A 16,711-nucleotide genomic window follows, 5' to 3' on the forward strand; every position below is an offset into this window, starting at 1 on the left:
TCAGCACCTCAGTCAAAGGAGTTATAGTTATTATAAAAGCAACATTGCTTATTAAGAAATTCAAACACTGTTCAACAGATTGAATTATTCCACACCTATGAAGAAACCACAGTGCTGAAAACCATTGATAAAACAGGAACTACAATAATTCTGATATGACGTTATCTTGGTAACAATATAGTCAAGTAAAAGGCATTGATTTACTAAACCTTATATGCTGAAGGCTCTCAAAACTGTGGGAACCATGCATGCGCTCTGAAGTCTGTATATGTAATTTATACTTATTTTATCACCTTTACTAAGAAAAGAGCTTTAAATTTTACTCACCTGACATATTTTCCCGTTTCCTTCGTTGCAACAGCACTGCTCTTTCTTTATCTAAACTCCTGAAATTAGAAAATAAATCAGTGCATTTAAGTATTAAAACAGACTTCCAACATTTCCCATTGACTATTACAGAATAAACAGTACAGTCACTAAATGTTCAGATACTTAGAAAAAGACCAGTTGTACACTGTTCCATTCCGTTTTAGAGTTCAAAACCAACAAAACTACTCACCTGGGTTGGCAACGTTCACACAGATATATGTCAGGAATATGCTGTCTGTCAATCCCCATGCAGTCAATGTGCTGCCAGACACTATGAAAACACCAAAATAAAACCCCAACTTTAAAGTACAATTTTAAAAATTGTGCGCACAATACAAAGAGAAAGGAAGCTGCTCTTTTTTTTCATTGTCATCTTTACTCAGATTCAATACTGCCTCAATTACTATCTTTACCACCACTCTGCCTTGTCTCGGAAATTTTTCTCCAACATCAGAAATAAAATGGTAAATTATCACAATAGAGAACAAGACTGAAACAAATACCATCAGCAACAAGACTTATGTTTTACACAGCAACAAGTGGTTTGGTTTTCAGCAAAAGGATTCAATTCTCTTTTAGAAATGGGTACATAAAATATTTCTATATAGAGAAATATACACTAAGATACAGTTTGATTTCCTTATATATTTTAAGAGAAAAGTTAGTACACATTTTTATACACCCTGTTACAAACTGGTAGTACTGTTGCACAGCATAGAAAGAGCTTTAACTGCTTCCCAGAGTCAGGGAAGAGACTGCTTGCCAGACTGAAGGCTAACCTAAAACACTACTTTACACTCAGCCCTACACTGCTAGAAAGAAGAGGGAAACAAAAATAGTTAACTTCCCACTTGGAAAGAGTTGTGGTAAATTCACAACTCCTCATAGAGAATCTCTTCTTCAAAGGAAAAAGACTCTACCTAACTGGTGACTGCCTACAACTCCACTGCTGGAAGAACATCTTAATACATTTCAAAATAATGAGCAAGATTATCAGAATTAAGGATCATCAGAAAATATTAACAAGCTTGTTATGTAAGTAGACAGAAGAATGGAGCTCAAATTAGTATTATAATTACTTATAACTATTATTTTAAAAATACACGAAGATCTAACAAGTCCAGCAGCATTCATTAACCAAATGTAAAACAGGCTAATATTGAGTAGAAATACAATATTTGTCTTCTCATGTTAAGTATATGAGCCCTAAAAATTTCTAATCTTATTTTCCAATTCCAAGTACTCAACAGCAGTCTCTTATTATACTATGATCAAGTAGGTGCTTAAGCATAAACTCAGAAGTCTAAATAGTTAACTTCAGCTTTTTCATTAAGCATCTAGGTTAGTCTTTTCATACTTATTAACTGAAACCTTTGAAAAACAAAGAGTAATCAGAAAGATCAAGCACAGAGAAACCAATATTCAAGAAGTTTCTGTGACATTATTTCGCATCCTTCAAGTTCTTTGATTTACAGGTCCATAATTCACCAAGATGCTCTATTACTCAGTACATGCACATTAAGTAATGCCTAGGTCTTCATTTTACCCTAATAACAAATAACAGACATCATTTTTAGAGGGAAAAAAGGTATACCCTTATTAAGCAGCAATGCACAAGCAAAGGCATGACCAAATTCATGAGTAGTCAAGACTGACCGAATTAAATGATAAAATAATCACTGGCCTTAACTGACTATGTTGCCTATTAGAAAAACACATAACCTTCAAGCATTTTTTTGATGGAAGGAAATTTCTTGTGACTCCTCATAATTAAAACACCATTTAGTCACATTTACTTTCAGTGCAGCCTTAAGTAATTTTTACTTTTTAAGTTATTTTAATATGCATTACCTGCATTTGTCACAACAGATCATATATCCATCATCATGTGTAAAGCCACAAATGCATCTGGTAATATCTGTTCCATAGCTTCCATCCTCTGACGTACTGATGGTAGTAGCACTGGAGGTTTCATCAAAGTTGGGAGTGGTAAATATGCCTACTTCATTCTTGCTTATAAGCACTGATGGAGGAGGAGAAGCTGGAGGCGTTGGAGGAGGCCGAGCACCATAGTTATGGTCCTAGAATTTTGTGAAAAGGTGATTAATTGTAAATGCTCATACACTGATGGTTATTCAAGCCAAAATGTAAGAATTCATTTGGCAAAGAACTTCAGGCTTCTTACTTTTGTAGTAAAAGGTTAAAATTTCATATTTTTATATCCCAATTTTATACATTTAAAATCTTTTAACATTTATATTTATATTTTAAAACAGTTATATTTTATATCTCAATTTAATCTTATTTTATGAATTCTCAAATGTTGCACATTTAAGTGAACTATGTTCTGCTTCTGATAGACCATTTATTATCCAACTTACCCAACTCCCAGTAAGATATAGAAAGATAAGCATGAATCAGTTTTTCCAGATAAAACCAGCAGATTTTTACATAATATATTTTGTACAGAATACTTTGCACAAAACTTACTGCATAGGGCAAACCAATGTAACTGTGTGAATGCGAGCCGCTGGTATACAACTGGTGTGGATAACTGTTCGATTTTTCAACTACCACAGGGCTAGCTTCTACAGATTCTGGTCTGCAAGGCAAAAGACAGATGAAGAACAAATGCAATTACTATGTAATTTATATTAATAAATTGGAGGTACTCGCTGCACAACTTCTAATTAATTCCCTGCTGATTCTGTTTAAAGCAGCATATGGGGGCAGCAACAAACTTTCAAGTCCCCGTTAGCCCCCTCATTGAGCGGTAAGAGAAGCTGCCAAAAGGAATTCTGCCCAAGGACCGATGCTGCATTCCGGGGGCTGCACAACCATAGAGCCCTGCAGCGACACACAGCGGCAGTGGCGGGGCACCACCCGCACTGACTGCTCCTACAAGCAGAAATCCTAACTAGGGCAAATTATCTGAACAAGGCACTTTCTACTGATTTATCCTTAAATAGAAAGAAAAAGGTAGTACAATTTGCAAGACAAGGTTTTGTATCGAAGGCAGTGCCTTCTTCAATATACAAACTATGGTTTATATGCACTAAACCACAATGCAAAACAAGAAAGATAAAGGAATACTAGAACAGGAAGATCTATTTGAGCAAAAAAATTACATCTTCACAGCCTTTCTCAAGCAGTTGTTCATGTGCGCATGACTGAGATAACTTGCAGTTTTCTTGTTGCACCATATGATTTAATAACACTAAGACAAATGGATCCAAGTTACTAAAGTGGGGCTTTTAAAAAAAAAAAAAAAGCACCACAATATATCAACATTTAAAACTGAAGTGGACTTGATTCACATTACAAATCAGGTCTGGCTCAGTTTTCTAATTTTATTTTTATTATGTGTGAACTGTATTTCCTGTCACATATCTTAATAATTTCTTGAGCTGATTTTTAAAATAAACTTGGCATTTCTGAATAGTAAATTAAAATAGATACTGACGGGATTTTTTCTTACATATTAAGATATTTATCAGAGGCTTTTTTGCTAAGCCATGAAGCAATACTAGTTTGATTTAAAAGGACACCAAAAACCTACATTTGTTACTTTCTGGAAAAGAAATAATTAATCATTAACTTTCTGAACAAAATGCAGTATTTTCACATCTCTTTGAAAGTGTCCTACTAATGGGTTTGGTGGCCCATTTCTTCTTATGAGCTTTTTCCATAGGGGTTACTACCTTAATGATAAAATTGTTTGAGAAGAAACTAGTTAAAAGCACTTTTGGGGGAGGGCTTTAGTTTCTAGAGTCCAAAGAAAAAAAATATTTTTTTAGATTACTGTCTCCAACAGTCATCAGCTGCCTTTTTTTGAGAGGGTGAACAAACATCTGAGCACACAAATCATGTGAAGTACTAACATTAAAAATACAACTTCTGACTAGCATGAGACAAAGCAAATCTGACAGCACTTGCTCTTCATTGCCTCATAAACCCAGAAAAACCCTCATTTACTCTCACACTATTTCACAACTTGAAAATACAATTTGATTTGGAGTTTGTTAGATTAGATTCTAGAAGCAGCTTAGAAATTTAGCTCATGACTAAAATAAAGACAAAAGATGAAAAAAATTGTGCCTTTCCAACCAATTTGCTTTTACCTATTTATCAACACATTTGTGCAGTAATCACACATCTGTTCTGTACTCCAGCAATCCTTCTGATGACCCAGTCAACTAAAATGCCAATGAATGAGGCATTAGCTACGCATCCATTATGACTATGGCAAAAATTAGATTCTCCAGGAACAAGGATGTCTTGACCACTGCGTTGCTTCTACTGCTATTCTTCCCCATTTCCTGAATGGGACAAGCAGTAGCACGGGTACTCTTATCCACTCTGTGTTCAATGCTCAACCTTGGTCTTGCTGAAAAATGCTCTGTTTTCAGAGCAGGAAGGCTTACTAAGGACAGGCAGGGGGGGATTCTGGTACAATCCATCCAGGATTAATTTAGGAGTGTTTCCTTCATTAAAAATAAGTATTACTGTGACCTAAATACCAGCTACTTAAAACACAGGAACATTCAGTCAAAGATACCAAAATGAAAGTGTCCTAAAAAGGTTGTGTATTTCATCAACTGACTACAAAAATCAAAAAGATAGTCCAGATCTCTTCCAAGATCTGAGGCAAGACAATACACCCAACACCCTACATCCATTTCTTTTTACTCTCGCCATTTATAAACCACTTAAGAGAACAAAATTTAATATTTAGAGGCATGACAGTGGTGGGAAGCAGAAGCGTAAAGCTTCCAAAAACATTCATTTATCACCAACTGTTTTAACACTCATAAACCAGATTCTGAGAACAATGTTACTAAGAAAAAAGCACATCTTTACTTGAACAAGGAAAACCAGAAAAATGGTGGGAGAGAAATCAGGTGATGCAGAAAGGCAACTATTAAAAAATGTGGAGCACAATCAGCTTTCAGCAAAACCTTTTTCAAATTCTTATCTTATCTTACACACTGCTTTCAACTATAAGGGATGCTCACTAGAGCTCTGAATGTAACTGTTACTGTTCCATTTACCCACTGCACTGGGCTGGGGAACTGAGGAAGAAACCAAGAACTATGGGAAGGAGCTCCAAGAGCATTCACTTAAGCTAGAAATTAACCACCATAGGTTTCCTTTACAGTCAACAGGAAAGTGATGCAGATACCATAAAGCAGTGCAGAATGAGCTCCATTTTTCCAGAGGGCCACAGACAAAATCAGCTTTGACAAACAGGTTACTGAATTCCTTATCACTCCTGGTTTTGCCACCATGTGCATGACCTCAAACAGAAAAGATGCCCTCTATATTCCTGTCTGTTTAAAGGTCAAACCCTTCTTCTGAAATAGGCATCTCAGAATTGCACAACTTTGAGAAGAAATGCATCTTGGCAAAATATTTTATTGTACAGATGATTGAAGCACGAGATACTACCTAACTTAAAAATCAAGTTCTACATTTTTTGGGCTCAAGTACCAGGGCCTAAGCAGCAAGGCACTAACTACTGTACTACAAACAAACACTCCTTCATATCACCATTGGCATTCTTACAGCCATCCCAGAAAGCAAGTTTTCAGGAGGAAAACATGTAAGCATTCAGATCTGTGAGAACACTACAAGGCTTTCCTTGCTTGTATTTTTGGACATTAGCCAGTTCTGTCAGAGACTGAGGTACTAAGAATGTAAGCCCTCTGATCATACCGCATTTTTCAGCTTCACCTCAAACAACTGCTGTCTTACAGCGTAACTAAAAGATATTTACTGTATTTTTGGTTTTCATCCAAACTACAACGTTTGTATGACAACATAGTATACATGAAGCTTGATAAAAATATTAATATTGTTTCCTAAATAAATAAACATTACTGTGATAAACTGACCATGGTATTTTGCTAAAATATCATATATACTTATTAAGCATTGTGGTCAGCAATTCAGATCTGTGCAAAATGTTCACAGGGAATAAAACAAAAAGCTCTACACAAAAGCTTTCCACATGCTCTTGGGCTGCAATTATTGAGGACATTCCTGTACCTTGAAAACAGAAATATAATATGTTCTAAATCAGTTTAAAAAGCGAAGATACCCATATTAAAAAAAAAAAAAAAAAGCTTTGAGAGAATTTTCATTTAGCAAGCGAAACAACTTCATGTTCTGAATCATTTCCTACTGTTCATATCTAAAATGGAAACAAAATATTCTACATGCTGCCAGCAGATGGCATTAGTGAGAAACTAAAAGCAATACGCGAGCCAGTTAATTTATGAAACCTCAGTCACTTTTATAGTTAGTTAACTTGCATTAAGGAAATCAACCTGCAACGATTCAAAGAAAGCCAATTAGTCTCTAAAACTTCATCTCCCCCACTCCACTCCTTTTAAACACTTTTTTGTTTTTGACCATTAAGTAATAAATTAAAAAAAAAAAAAAGGAAAAGAAAAAAAAAGCACACAATTTTTGACTAATATCCAAAATACAATCAGAATTTGGGGCCACCACTCCTACAAATATGTAGATATTCAAGCGGGAAACAAAATCTCACTAAAATGCTCAAAGACAGATGGGGGTATCCAAGCTTTAGGATGTGAGCGAAGCGTACTATGAGTACTTCCTGAATATATGTCTGAACTTCAAATGCAACTCTCAGCAACATCAATCTTCCACAATCCAGTTTTATAGGTCTAATTTTCAAGGAGTTCAGGTTTGTTTCCTGTTTGTACCAGCACACCTGACCAGTATCTAGCTGAAGGCCATCTCAGATAAAAGAATACAATACATTTTGCATGAGAAACAACATTTTCTATTTCAAGACACTTCATCTAACCAAAGATGTTTGACAGGCTTAATACCTAGACAAGAATCAAGGACTGCTCCTCTACCAGGGAGTGGGTTCTGCCACCTAAGCACCTTATAGCAGGCCCTACAAGTACAGGCTGGCCTGATACTATCTGCATGTAAGACTTTTTCTCCTGGATACTGAACTCAATAGTGATCTGCACACTGTGATTGTGAGGTTTATTATACAGGCCTTCTCCCTAAAAAGCATGTAAGGATATAACCAGAAAAGCAGTACCATCAGTGGCATTTCCCAATGTGTAGCTTATACTTACGCTATGTATACTAAGCTACACAAACACTCTCTGAAGCCAGGAAGCGTATTTTGAACCTTCAGAAATGGCTTGCTCTGCTTACAAGTACAAGGACCTTACCGCTTAGAAGTCACAAATCCTCGTCTTTAGTAAGATCTATGAGTAAAGGTGAAGTATGTGTATTTTGACTACGATAACAAAAAGATCTCTCTGGAGACCCCACTTAAGTACACGTAACGTAAGAAACAAACTATTTCACCCAATTTTTAGGATCCTTAAATCTCTTAGTAGGCTACTTTACACACAGCTATTTGCTACAATTATTAAAATAGTATGTGGAACTATTAGTCATATAAAATATCCCCTCTTTAAATAGGCTTATGCCTTGGTTCAAAACATGAGGAAAAAATCTTTCAGCACTAGGAGACTGCACTACACAAAGAGCTTTTTCCAAAGCTGCTTCTCCTGCATAATCAAGTTTGCCACTCCCCCATTCTTGTGTTTGCTCATGCTTCAGCAACTGATGAAGCAATATCCGACCTGCCAGTCACAGTGGAAAAATTCTAGCTCCTCTGTCTTGGGAAAACCCCAGAACTTGCTCAAAGACCATCTACAACTGTTACTAATACACTCCATATCCAACACGCTACCCTCTGAAAGAAAATGTACAAGAACAAAGAGTAAACCGCACAGATTGTGATAGAAAAGGTTTACAACTGTGTAAGCTGGTAGATTAGGGACACACCTTTGTGTCACACTTCTTGTGACAGTAAAATGGCTTTTAAATCAGTGTACACAGATGCAACTACACATATTTCAGCATGAGTATGGCAGAGATGACAAGAATTAATCTAGGTGGTAACAGCTATTTAACATCTGAAGAAAAGCAGCTCCTAATGGGTCGCTCTGCCACAGTATCAAGCAAATAACACACTGTGAACTCTATCTTGTTTATACTGACAACTCTATTTATTTATTTTAATTTCAGCATGACATGCTGTGTCTGCAAGGAATGTCAGCAACCTCAGGAATCATGACCTTCTCTAAACATAAAAGAAAAATACAGGAAAAGAACAAAAAGAAATGTGAATGGTTCACTACAGTTCAAAAATTTTCTGCACCAAGGTAAATAGTGTTCATAATACGAAATGATAAAACAACTTAAAAAATGTAATGTAACAAAAAATTTTGAATTGCAAATTCTTGGCTCTCTTCAAATAAACAGCACAAACCTATAATAGCCTCATGTACCTGGAAGCACAGTAGAGAAACAGCTCTTTAAAGAGCTGTTCTAGAGTTCTACTAAAACTTTCCTTTAAACTTTGGAAGAAAAACCACTTGCTTCTTAAACATTTCACAGTCATGCTGATGCTACACACACAGAAAGGTTTGTTTGACAAGAAATGTATCCAGTCAAAGATCAACAATACCTAAACCTCAGCCAATTAATACTGTACAGGAGACTAGGAGGAAAAAATTAGGGAAGTACTACAACACAAAAAACCACACACACACAACATCTCCCCTCCGCTCCTCAACCTAAAAAACCCTCCCCAAGCCACCCTTCCCATCCACCAAAACCCAGAAACTCACTACACTATTTTGTGCAAAGCCAGAGTTTACAGAATGCATTATTTCATTTGCTCTTTGTAACCCTTTATACACAGTTACTAAATGATTTTCTACGAGCTTTACAATTAGAAATAACTTTCGGAAGACACAGTATTAGCATTTAAGCTAGGCCTTCCATTTTCATTAAGAAATGCACCCTTGTCTTGATCACTACTACTTTCTTGCAGTTTAATGCACCGAATTAATTTACCTTTCTAATGTGCAAAATCAAGAAAATTTTTTGCATGTACTTAAAAAGGAAACTGAAATGGGAAAATGTTTGAAATAGGAGTAGTAAATCAAGTAGCATCTTTATTTGTCAGTCTGATAAGCAAGAAAAATATGCATTTCTAGAAATATTTTGCTTCTCTCCTTTGCTCCCCCTGAAGTGGAAGAAACTGACATAAGAATGAAGTGACAGTTACTAATTTAAGTAATTAAAAATTCAACAAAACTAAGGAAACTTTTAAGTTTTCTCCAACTGTATTCAAAAAACGGTCATGAAGGAAAAAATTAATTAAAAATAAGTAAGAGAACTTACAAATTATGTTCACATACTTACTCTGAGCCTGCAGCCATTTCCAAATAAGAAGTATCTGCTGTGTCAACCCCCAATGGGATCACTATGCTCATGACGTTCGTTTCTGATAAATTCGATTACTACGGAGTCCTATGCATTGGTATCCAAAACACTGGGGCATGCCAGCCACAGTGCTCATTGCAAACATCTAAGTGCATCCACAAACCCTGTCAAAAACAAAACACAACACGCAGGAGATTGTCAGTTCATTTTAAACCCAGGCAATTTTACATCACGTATTTACTTTATTTTAAAAATTTGTCATTTATATCTGTCACAATTACTTCATTAGTTTTATTTTACACAAGCAAAAGGAAAACATTCAATCTTCTCTAAAATTAACTGCAAATAAAGTTCTTTAAAGAGTGTGATGATTTTAGCACCTGAACTTGAATATATTACAAATGGACAGTCATTCAAATTTCTGATTAAAAACCCCAGCACAATCAGGGAAGTGCCAGAGACTGGCCCTGTGTTGTCAAAGCTTAGTTGCTATACCTTTCAACAGAAATCTAGTTAGAGAATTTGCAACGAAGTCTTAGCCAGCACTGTTCTTTTTTGTTTTGCACTTAAAAAAACTAATGTCTTAACTACCATTTAGTATTTTTTTAAAAACAAAATAATTCTGGTAATTCACAATAATGACAGGAAACATTTTCCATTTTAACAAATCACCATTAGAAGATACTATGCCCATTCAGTGCCACTTTTGGAAGTGATTTTTTTAAAGGAGTAAAATAAAAACAATCAGTAGTAGTTTTTAACTGTAGAGCAAACCACAACCTGCTTGACTCACATGAGTGAATGCAGGATCCAACCTGTAAGCCAGTTACTACCAGTTCCCCGCTTCCCTTACTACATAGGGCAGAACACCCACCCAAATACAGGAGAAATGTGAACAGCTCTCAGCTATTCACATATTAGTAAATTAATGCACTTTTATACACTAATATAGGCCAGGTTTTACACATGTGACTAGGTAATTTAAGTAAAATAGCCCAGTATCTTCAGTACTTACGTAACAAATTATTACAAACTCCTATCAAAATGTCAAAGTTGCAAGACCACAGACCACTTTGCAATGAAGCACATACCAGACACTCCTCTCATACCACAAAATGTTGTATCTTAGCTGATGTCTACATGAGCTCAATTTTGAGATCAATGTTTTTTCCCAGAATCACAGAATGTGCTGCGTTGGAAAGAACCCACCAGGATCATCAAGACCAACTCCTGGCCATGCACAGCACCCAAGAGTCACCCCATGTGCTGAGAGCATTGTCCAAACACTCCTTGAACTCTGTCAGGCTGGTGCTGTGACCACTGTCCTGGGGAGCCTGTTCCAGTGCCCAACCACCCTCTGGGTGAAGAACCTTCCCCTAATATTGAACCTAAACCTCTCCCCAGCACAACTTCAGGTCACTCCCTCATGTCACCACAGAGAGGAGATCAGTGTCTGCTCCTCCTCTTCCCCTCATGAGGAAGTTTTAACTGCAGTAAGGTCTCCTCTCAGTCTCCTCTGGGCTGAACAGACCAAGTGACCTCACATGGCTTCTCCTCAAGGTCCATCGCCATCTTTGGGCACTCTCTAATAGTTTAATGTCTTTTTTATATTGTAGTGCCCAAAACTGTCCCCAGCACTTGAGATGAAGCCACCCCAGTGCAGAGCAGAGCAGGACAATCCCCTCCCTTGCCCAGCTGGTGATGCTGTGCCTGATGCCCCCAGGACAAGGGTGGCCCTACTGCCTGCCAGGGCACCGCTGACTTATGTTCAACTGGTCACTGACCAGGACCCCCTAGGTCCGCTGCTGTGAGCGCAGCTTTCCAGTCTCTCATTCCCAGTCTGTCCATACATCAACAGTTGCCCCATTCCAGGTGTAGAATCTGGCACTTATCCTGGTTGAACTTCATTTCAACATGTTATCCTTGCCAAACACTATGCTGACTAAAAGCACAAGACCCCAGTGAAAAATGGACTTCAGATAAACACTGTGAATTAAATCTGAATTGTCTTCTTTTACTGATTAGGTCAGCATAGATGACAAAGATGACAACGTGGCATGTACAAGACATCTCTAAAGTATGAGATGGCAGTAACTCTTCATCTATCTTCCTAATTTTTTAACACTAGTCAAGATTGGCAATTAACTTAAGAACATACCAAGATGTCTGAAATGCCTAAACATACAGCTAGTTCACTCTCCTTCTAGCAAAAGGTGTGGTTTGGTCCTATTATGTGAGACACCAAATACAATGAGCTAGAAAGCTATTGGGCCAAGTAGCCATTGGAATATTTTGCTTTCCTCATTTAAATACTGAGTGTTTTCTTACTAAATAATATAAGTAAAAACTACACCACTAGCTATGACAAAAAATTAAGAAAAAAGATACTATTTTAAAGAATAAGTATCAAGAAAAACATGTTAAATCAAAAGCAGGTATAGAATATTTTCAGTAGAAGGCTTGAAAAAACCGTAAGCCCCTCTAACAGTTTAAGTGAGCACTCATTTTTCCACCATATAGCTAACTCCACTCATAGGGCAGAACCCTGAATGGTTGTACCTACAACTTAAAGGAAATATCAATTCATCATTTAGTCCCCATCTCCTGAAAAAGTAAAAATTTTACCCAATAACTGAGAAGAAACCATGAATTTTTAAAATCCAGGTAAATCAGCTAGCCCAGGGTTAACTGCTGTTCCAGTACTCCCTGCAGTGTGACCTATGCTACCAAATCATCAGCAGAATGGAGTTTTTACTTTATGTCTGTTATTAGATAATTCTTAAATAGCTTTAGTGGTTCAATGTAGGTCTAAAAGACACATTAGACAACAATCTGGGATCAAGATTCTCATTTAGAAAAGTGTTTCTTGCACTTAAACTTGATTTTGCTGGTGATGTTTTTTCATAAAACATTTTCTTTTAACACTTCTGATCAGGTAGAGCATGAGCTATAAAATAACACAGGCAAAAATGCCGTGGAGACTGATGGAAGTGAGGAACACATTTAGACAGCTGTCTCATGGGCTGTGACATCTCCAAACTTACATAAAACAACTGAGGTTACCCAATCATCACATAGTCAAGTGACCTCCACTGCCAACACAGAAAAAAGAGATCTGCTTACCAAATCTGATAATCAAGTGATATTTGGGGTTTTTTTAAATGTAATGCAGAAAAAGAAGAGCCATGCATATATTTTTAGAGCTATGTATAGATGGAAAATCAATGGCTAATGCATGTTGCCATTCATGACCATCTCTGACAAAACAAATACACCACAATTTGTGCTAAAAAAACCCAACAACAACAACAAAAAAAAAAAAAAAAAAAAAAAAAAAAAAAAAAAAAAAAAAAGGGGGGGGGGGGGCACTCAGCCAAAACCGACTTCCTGCCCTATGGGAAGTTATTCAAATAGAGCTTTGTAAGAATTCAGTCAAAAATTCTAATAACCTGATCTACACTGAATAAAGTCAGAAATTTAAGGAAGGAATCAATATCTTTTTTGCCTGAAGAGCATTAAACAGACATTGTTTTATCTACAAGGAAGTGGAACATGATTGCAATACTAACTCACTGGTTTTCACCACCTTCTTCATCACACACACAGGAACTCTCTAAAGCTTTTCCTTTGCCTATAGTTAAGTATGGAAGAATGAAGACAGTCACTGGCTTGCAATAGCTACACAGCCAAGTTAATTCAAACAAACATTGCTCATAATTTATGAGAAGCCATCCTCAACAAATGCCTATAATGAGAGTGGGGGGAGATCTAGCATAAATTAATAAAACTACACTCACTTATTAAACAAAACTGTGACCTTATATATAGGCCATCCAATTATGATCCCTACAGTAATGTTAAATTTGGAATGATGGAAAATAATTATTTTCTGCCATGGCAGAAACAGAAGCATTGTCATGACATACTAATATTCCCAGTATTTTTATAACTTCAGAAAGAAAATAACACAACCACTGGGGAATTTCATCTATGAAGAGATTGCTTATCCTTTGAAACTTGGTATTTTAGATGAGTCATAAAATACTATCTTACTGTCATGATTTGGTACTTTCCATTGCAAGTATCCATCTATTTCAAGTAATTATTCTTTCAGAACTCTGACAAACTGTCATCCATGGCCTTTAAGAAACTATTTTCATAGATACATTCATTTCTACAACTTACTGTTTAGGAAAGTTTTTCTGCAAGCAGTACATGAATTTGAAAGACAGGAAGACCACACTGGTTTCTCCAGTTAATTTGAGGGTCACAGAGTTAAAAGTCACTATATAAAAACTGCTAGTCCAAAGTTCATTGATCAACTACTTACTGGGCAAAGTGGCTCATCTATTGTACCATAACTAACAACAGTAGAGGTCCTCCAATTTTGCTACAGACTACTCCATTAGTAATTGTACACTCTAAGCTCTGAAAGTATTTTGGCAATTTCTTCAATTCACCAAAAATTTTCTCACAATCACCCTAACAACTTTATTATACAAGAAAAAAACATTCCTTATTCAAATAAATTTTGCTTTTATTTAGTTGCAGCAAAAAAGTTTATCTTGCCCGAATTATAGAATGTTCATCTTAAAACCCAGACAAATTTCTGTCCAATCTGGTTAAAACATTTATCTTGTGCAAGATCAACCTCTTTACACTAATCGCACTTCACTGTTCATTCATACTGGTTTACACTTTTGATGGCATTTCTTGTTGTCTCTAGAGAATACACAGGAGCTTCTTGACTCAACAGCCACATAAAGTCTAAAATATCTGAAGCCTCACCATACTTCTTATGATGCACTTTGTTTATGACACCAGGAACCATTTTCTGTAAATTAATTGTACTCAATCAACAGAAGAATAAAAGCGTAATACATTCCAAAATATTAATTTCTGTGGCTTTGCACAGAGAACATAATTTATGCATTAAAGAACAGGAAATAACTCACACATTATCCCTGAGGTATTCCACTAAAACAACATTATTCTGTGGTCTAAGAGAGACCACGTTTCCTTTCTCTCATGTCCTCCCTAAGATCACTTGTGTCACATCAGAAGAAAAAACTTAGCTTTTCCACTGGTACACAAAGGAGGAGAAACTCCCAAATATAGACAGCTCAGCTCTTGAATCAGAAGGTAAGTGCATGATCTCCTGAAATTACATCAGTAGTTTTAAACCTGCTAGACCCTATGCTGTATGTCTAAGAATACTAAAGCTCTCGTCTAGATGCACATACAAAACCTTTCATAAAAATCAATTATAAGAGACAGTGGCAACACTAGTAACAATTTATTTGTCTTAAACATAAAAAAAAATCCTAAAGAGACATTAATATATCAAGACAGCATTACTACTTATAATACTTACTGTAATATTATTACAATATGATGAGGATTTTAATTTGTTGGGGTTTTTTTTAACCATGTTTACATCTAATACTACAAAAACCAAACAGGGAAAAAATATTAATAAAAGCTGTTTCTGCTCTTCTTCTTCACATCTCTGACAACTTTTTACACAGACAGTGTCACTGTTCCCATGAATCAATTTTCTGATTCTGTTGTCATGTGACAAATACAAAAGGCAAAAAGCATACAGAAGTTAGAATAAATACATTTACTATAGAAGTTAGGAACAGATTCAAAGCAACTGCAAACTTAACATTTGTCTTCTAATTTATAAAGGGACATAAGTGGAATCATTAATTAAACTTACAGTTAAATTATATCCTATCTCAAATGTAAGAATTTTCCCACATACAGAGAAGACTATACTAACTTAAATATATGGATTGCTAGATCAATTCAAGTTTCTTACATCACTAGGCATTACAAAAGTACTAAATCTTTTTGTTCCTATTTTTATGAATTCAATATACATGTAAAGTTATTAAGTATTTTTTCCTGCAGTTATCAGCCATCACCTGTCAACAATTACAAGATAAAAAAATAGTTATTAGATGGTTTAGATGTTTCAAGATTTGTGAGATTTCATCACAGAATGCCTCTGCAAAGCAAATTACCAGGATCTCCCTAAACACAGAGTTTAAGGAGAAAAATCTAATTCTAATTAGTCTATAATTAGGCTATTTCATTAGACGCAACAGTGCTGGTTTAAGATAAATAATTTTTTAGATTTTATACTGATGCATACAACTTCACTGTGAAATCCTTAAACTAATGTCACTACAGAAGTATTTATAGACTTACCAAATTACCATCTCTACACTCTGTATTTTCATAAGGTCCATATACAAAATCCGCGTAACGAAAGTTGAAGAAAAATTAATCAAAACCTTCTAACCTATCTACTACAACTACTACTACAACTATCCTTCCTTAAAAGCAAAATTATGTAACTTGAAATGTGCATTACAAAATACATAAAAGGTGAAAGTGGTAACTTTCCCATATGTACTAAATTGAGTAACTAAAATGGCCAAGAATAATTGTCAGCTCCCCGTCTTCAACACCTAAAAAGTTACACTGTTTCCAAATTTACCCAGCAATGGACAGTTCACCTCATGTTTAGGAAGAGCTTATTTCCCCTCAACACAAGCACAGAAGAGGCTCTCTTTTGCTAAACCCAGAGTATTGGCAAACCCCTTCCCTCACATCCTTAAATCCAGGCAAGAAATTAATAACAATTTCTGGGAGCAGTATTAAGTATCAGAATGCACACAGTGTATATGAAGGCTCACTTTCATGAGATGTGTAAAAATCTTAAGGGAATCAACTTGAAGCAACAAATGAAATTGCTGAAACAGTCAAATCTCCACTCAAGCACTGACCAAGGAAGAAGAGTTACAAGATTTACAGATAAAAAAATAAATCAGTGTTAAAACACAAACTATCTGCATGAATGTCCTGAGTCAAGTAAGACCTTTCAGTTTAACCAGCACACAATGCTAACCTGGTTGTAACTTCAAGTCAATCTGAATGTAGAAGTGTTCTACAGCACTAAGCTCATACCAAAACTCCTACTTCCCATTTGCTCCCAGCAGAAAATTCACACTACTGTGAGTCCAGGTTGACTCCA

The 16,711-nt window shown here is 35.9% G+C and overlaps 1 protein-coding gene across 4 annotated transcripts in view; it reads right to left on the minus strand.

Moving 5' to 3' along the window:
• The window catches only part of KMT2E (lysine methyltransferase 2E (inactive)), a 56,928-nt gene that overhangs the window by 28,534 nt on the left and 11,683 nt on the right, over positions 1–16,711 (minus strand). For all 4 annotated transcript variants that reach the window (XM_053942676.1, XM_053942673.1, XM_053942674.1 and 1 more), the window contains 5 exons: positions 9,646–9,830; positions 2,860–2,971; positions 2,221–2,450; positions 560–640; positions 328–386 (listed from right to left, as the gene is read on the minus strand). In XM_053942676.1, the coding sequence (XP_053798651.1) occupies positions 328–386; positions 560–640; positions 2,221–2,450; positions 2,860–2,971; positions 9,646–9,716 (553 nt within the window). In that variant the 5' untranslated portion in view covers positions 9,717–9,830. The remainder of the gene's footprint in view (positions 1–327; positions 387–559; positions 641–2,220; positions 2,451–2,859; positions 2,972–9,645; positions 9,831–16,711) is intronic.

Source organism: Vidua chalybeata, chromosome 5, assembly GCF_026979565.1.
Source record: "Vidua chalybeata isolate OUT-0048 chromosome 5, bVidCha1 merged haplotype, whole genome shotgun sequence".
NCBI classification, from domain to species: Eukaryota; Metazoa; Chordata; class Aves; order Passeriformes; family Viduidae; genus Vidua; species Vidua chalybeata.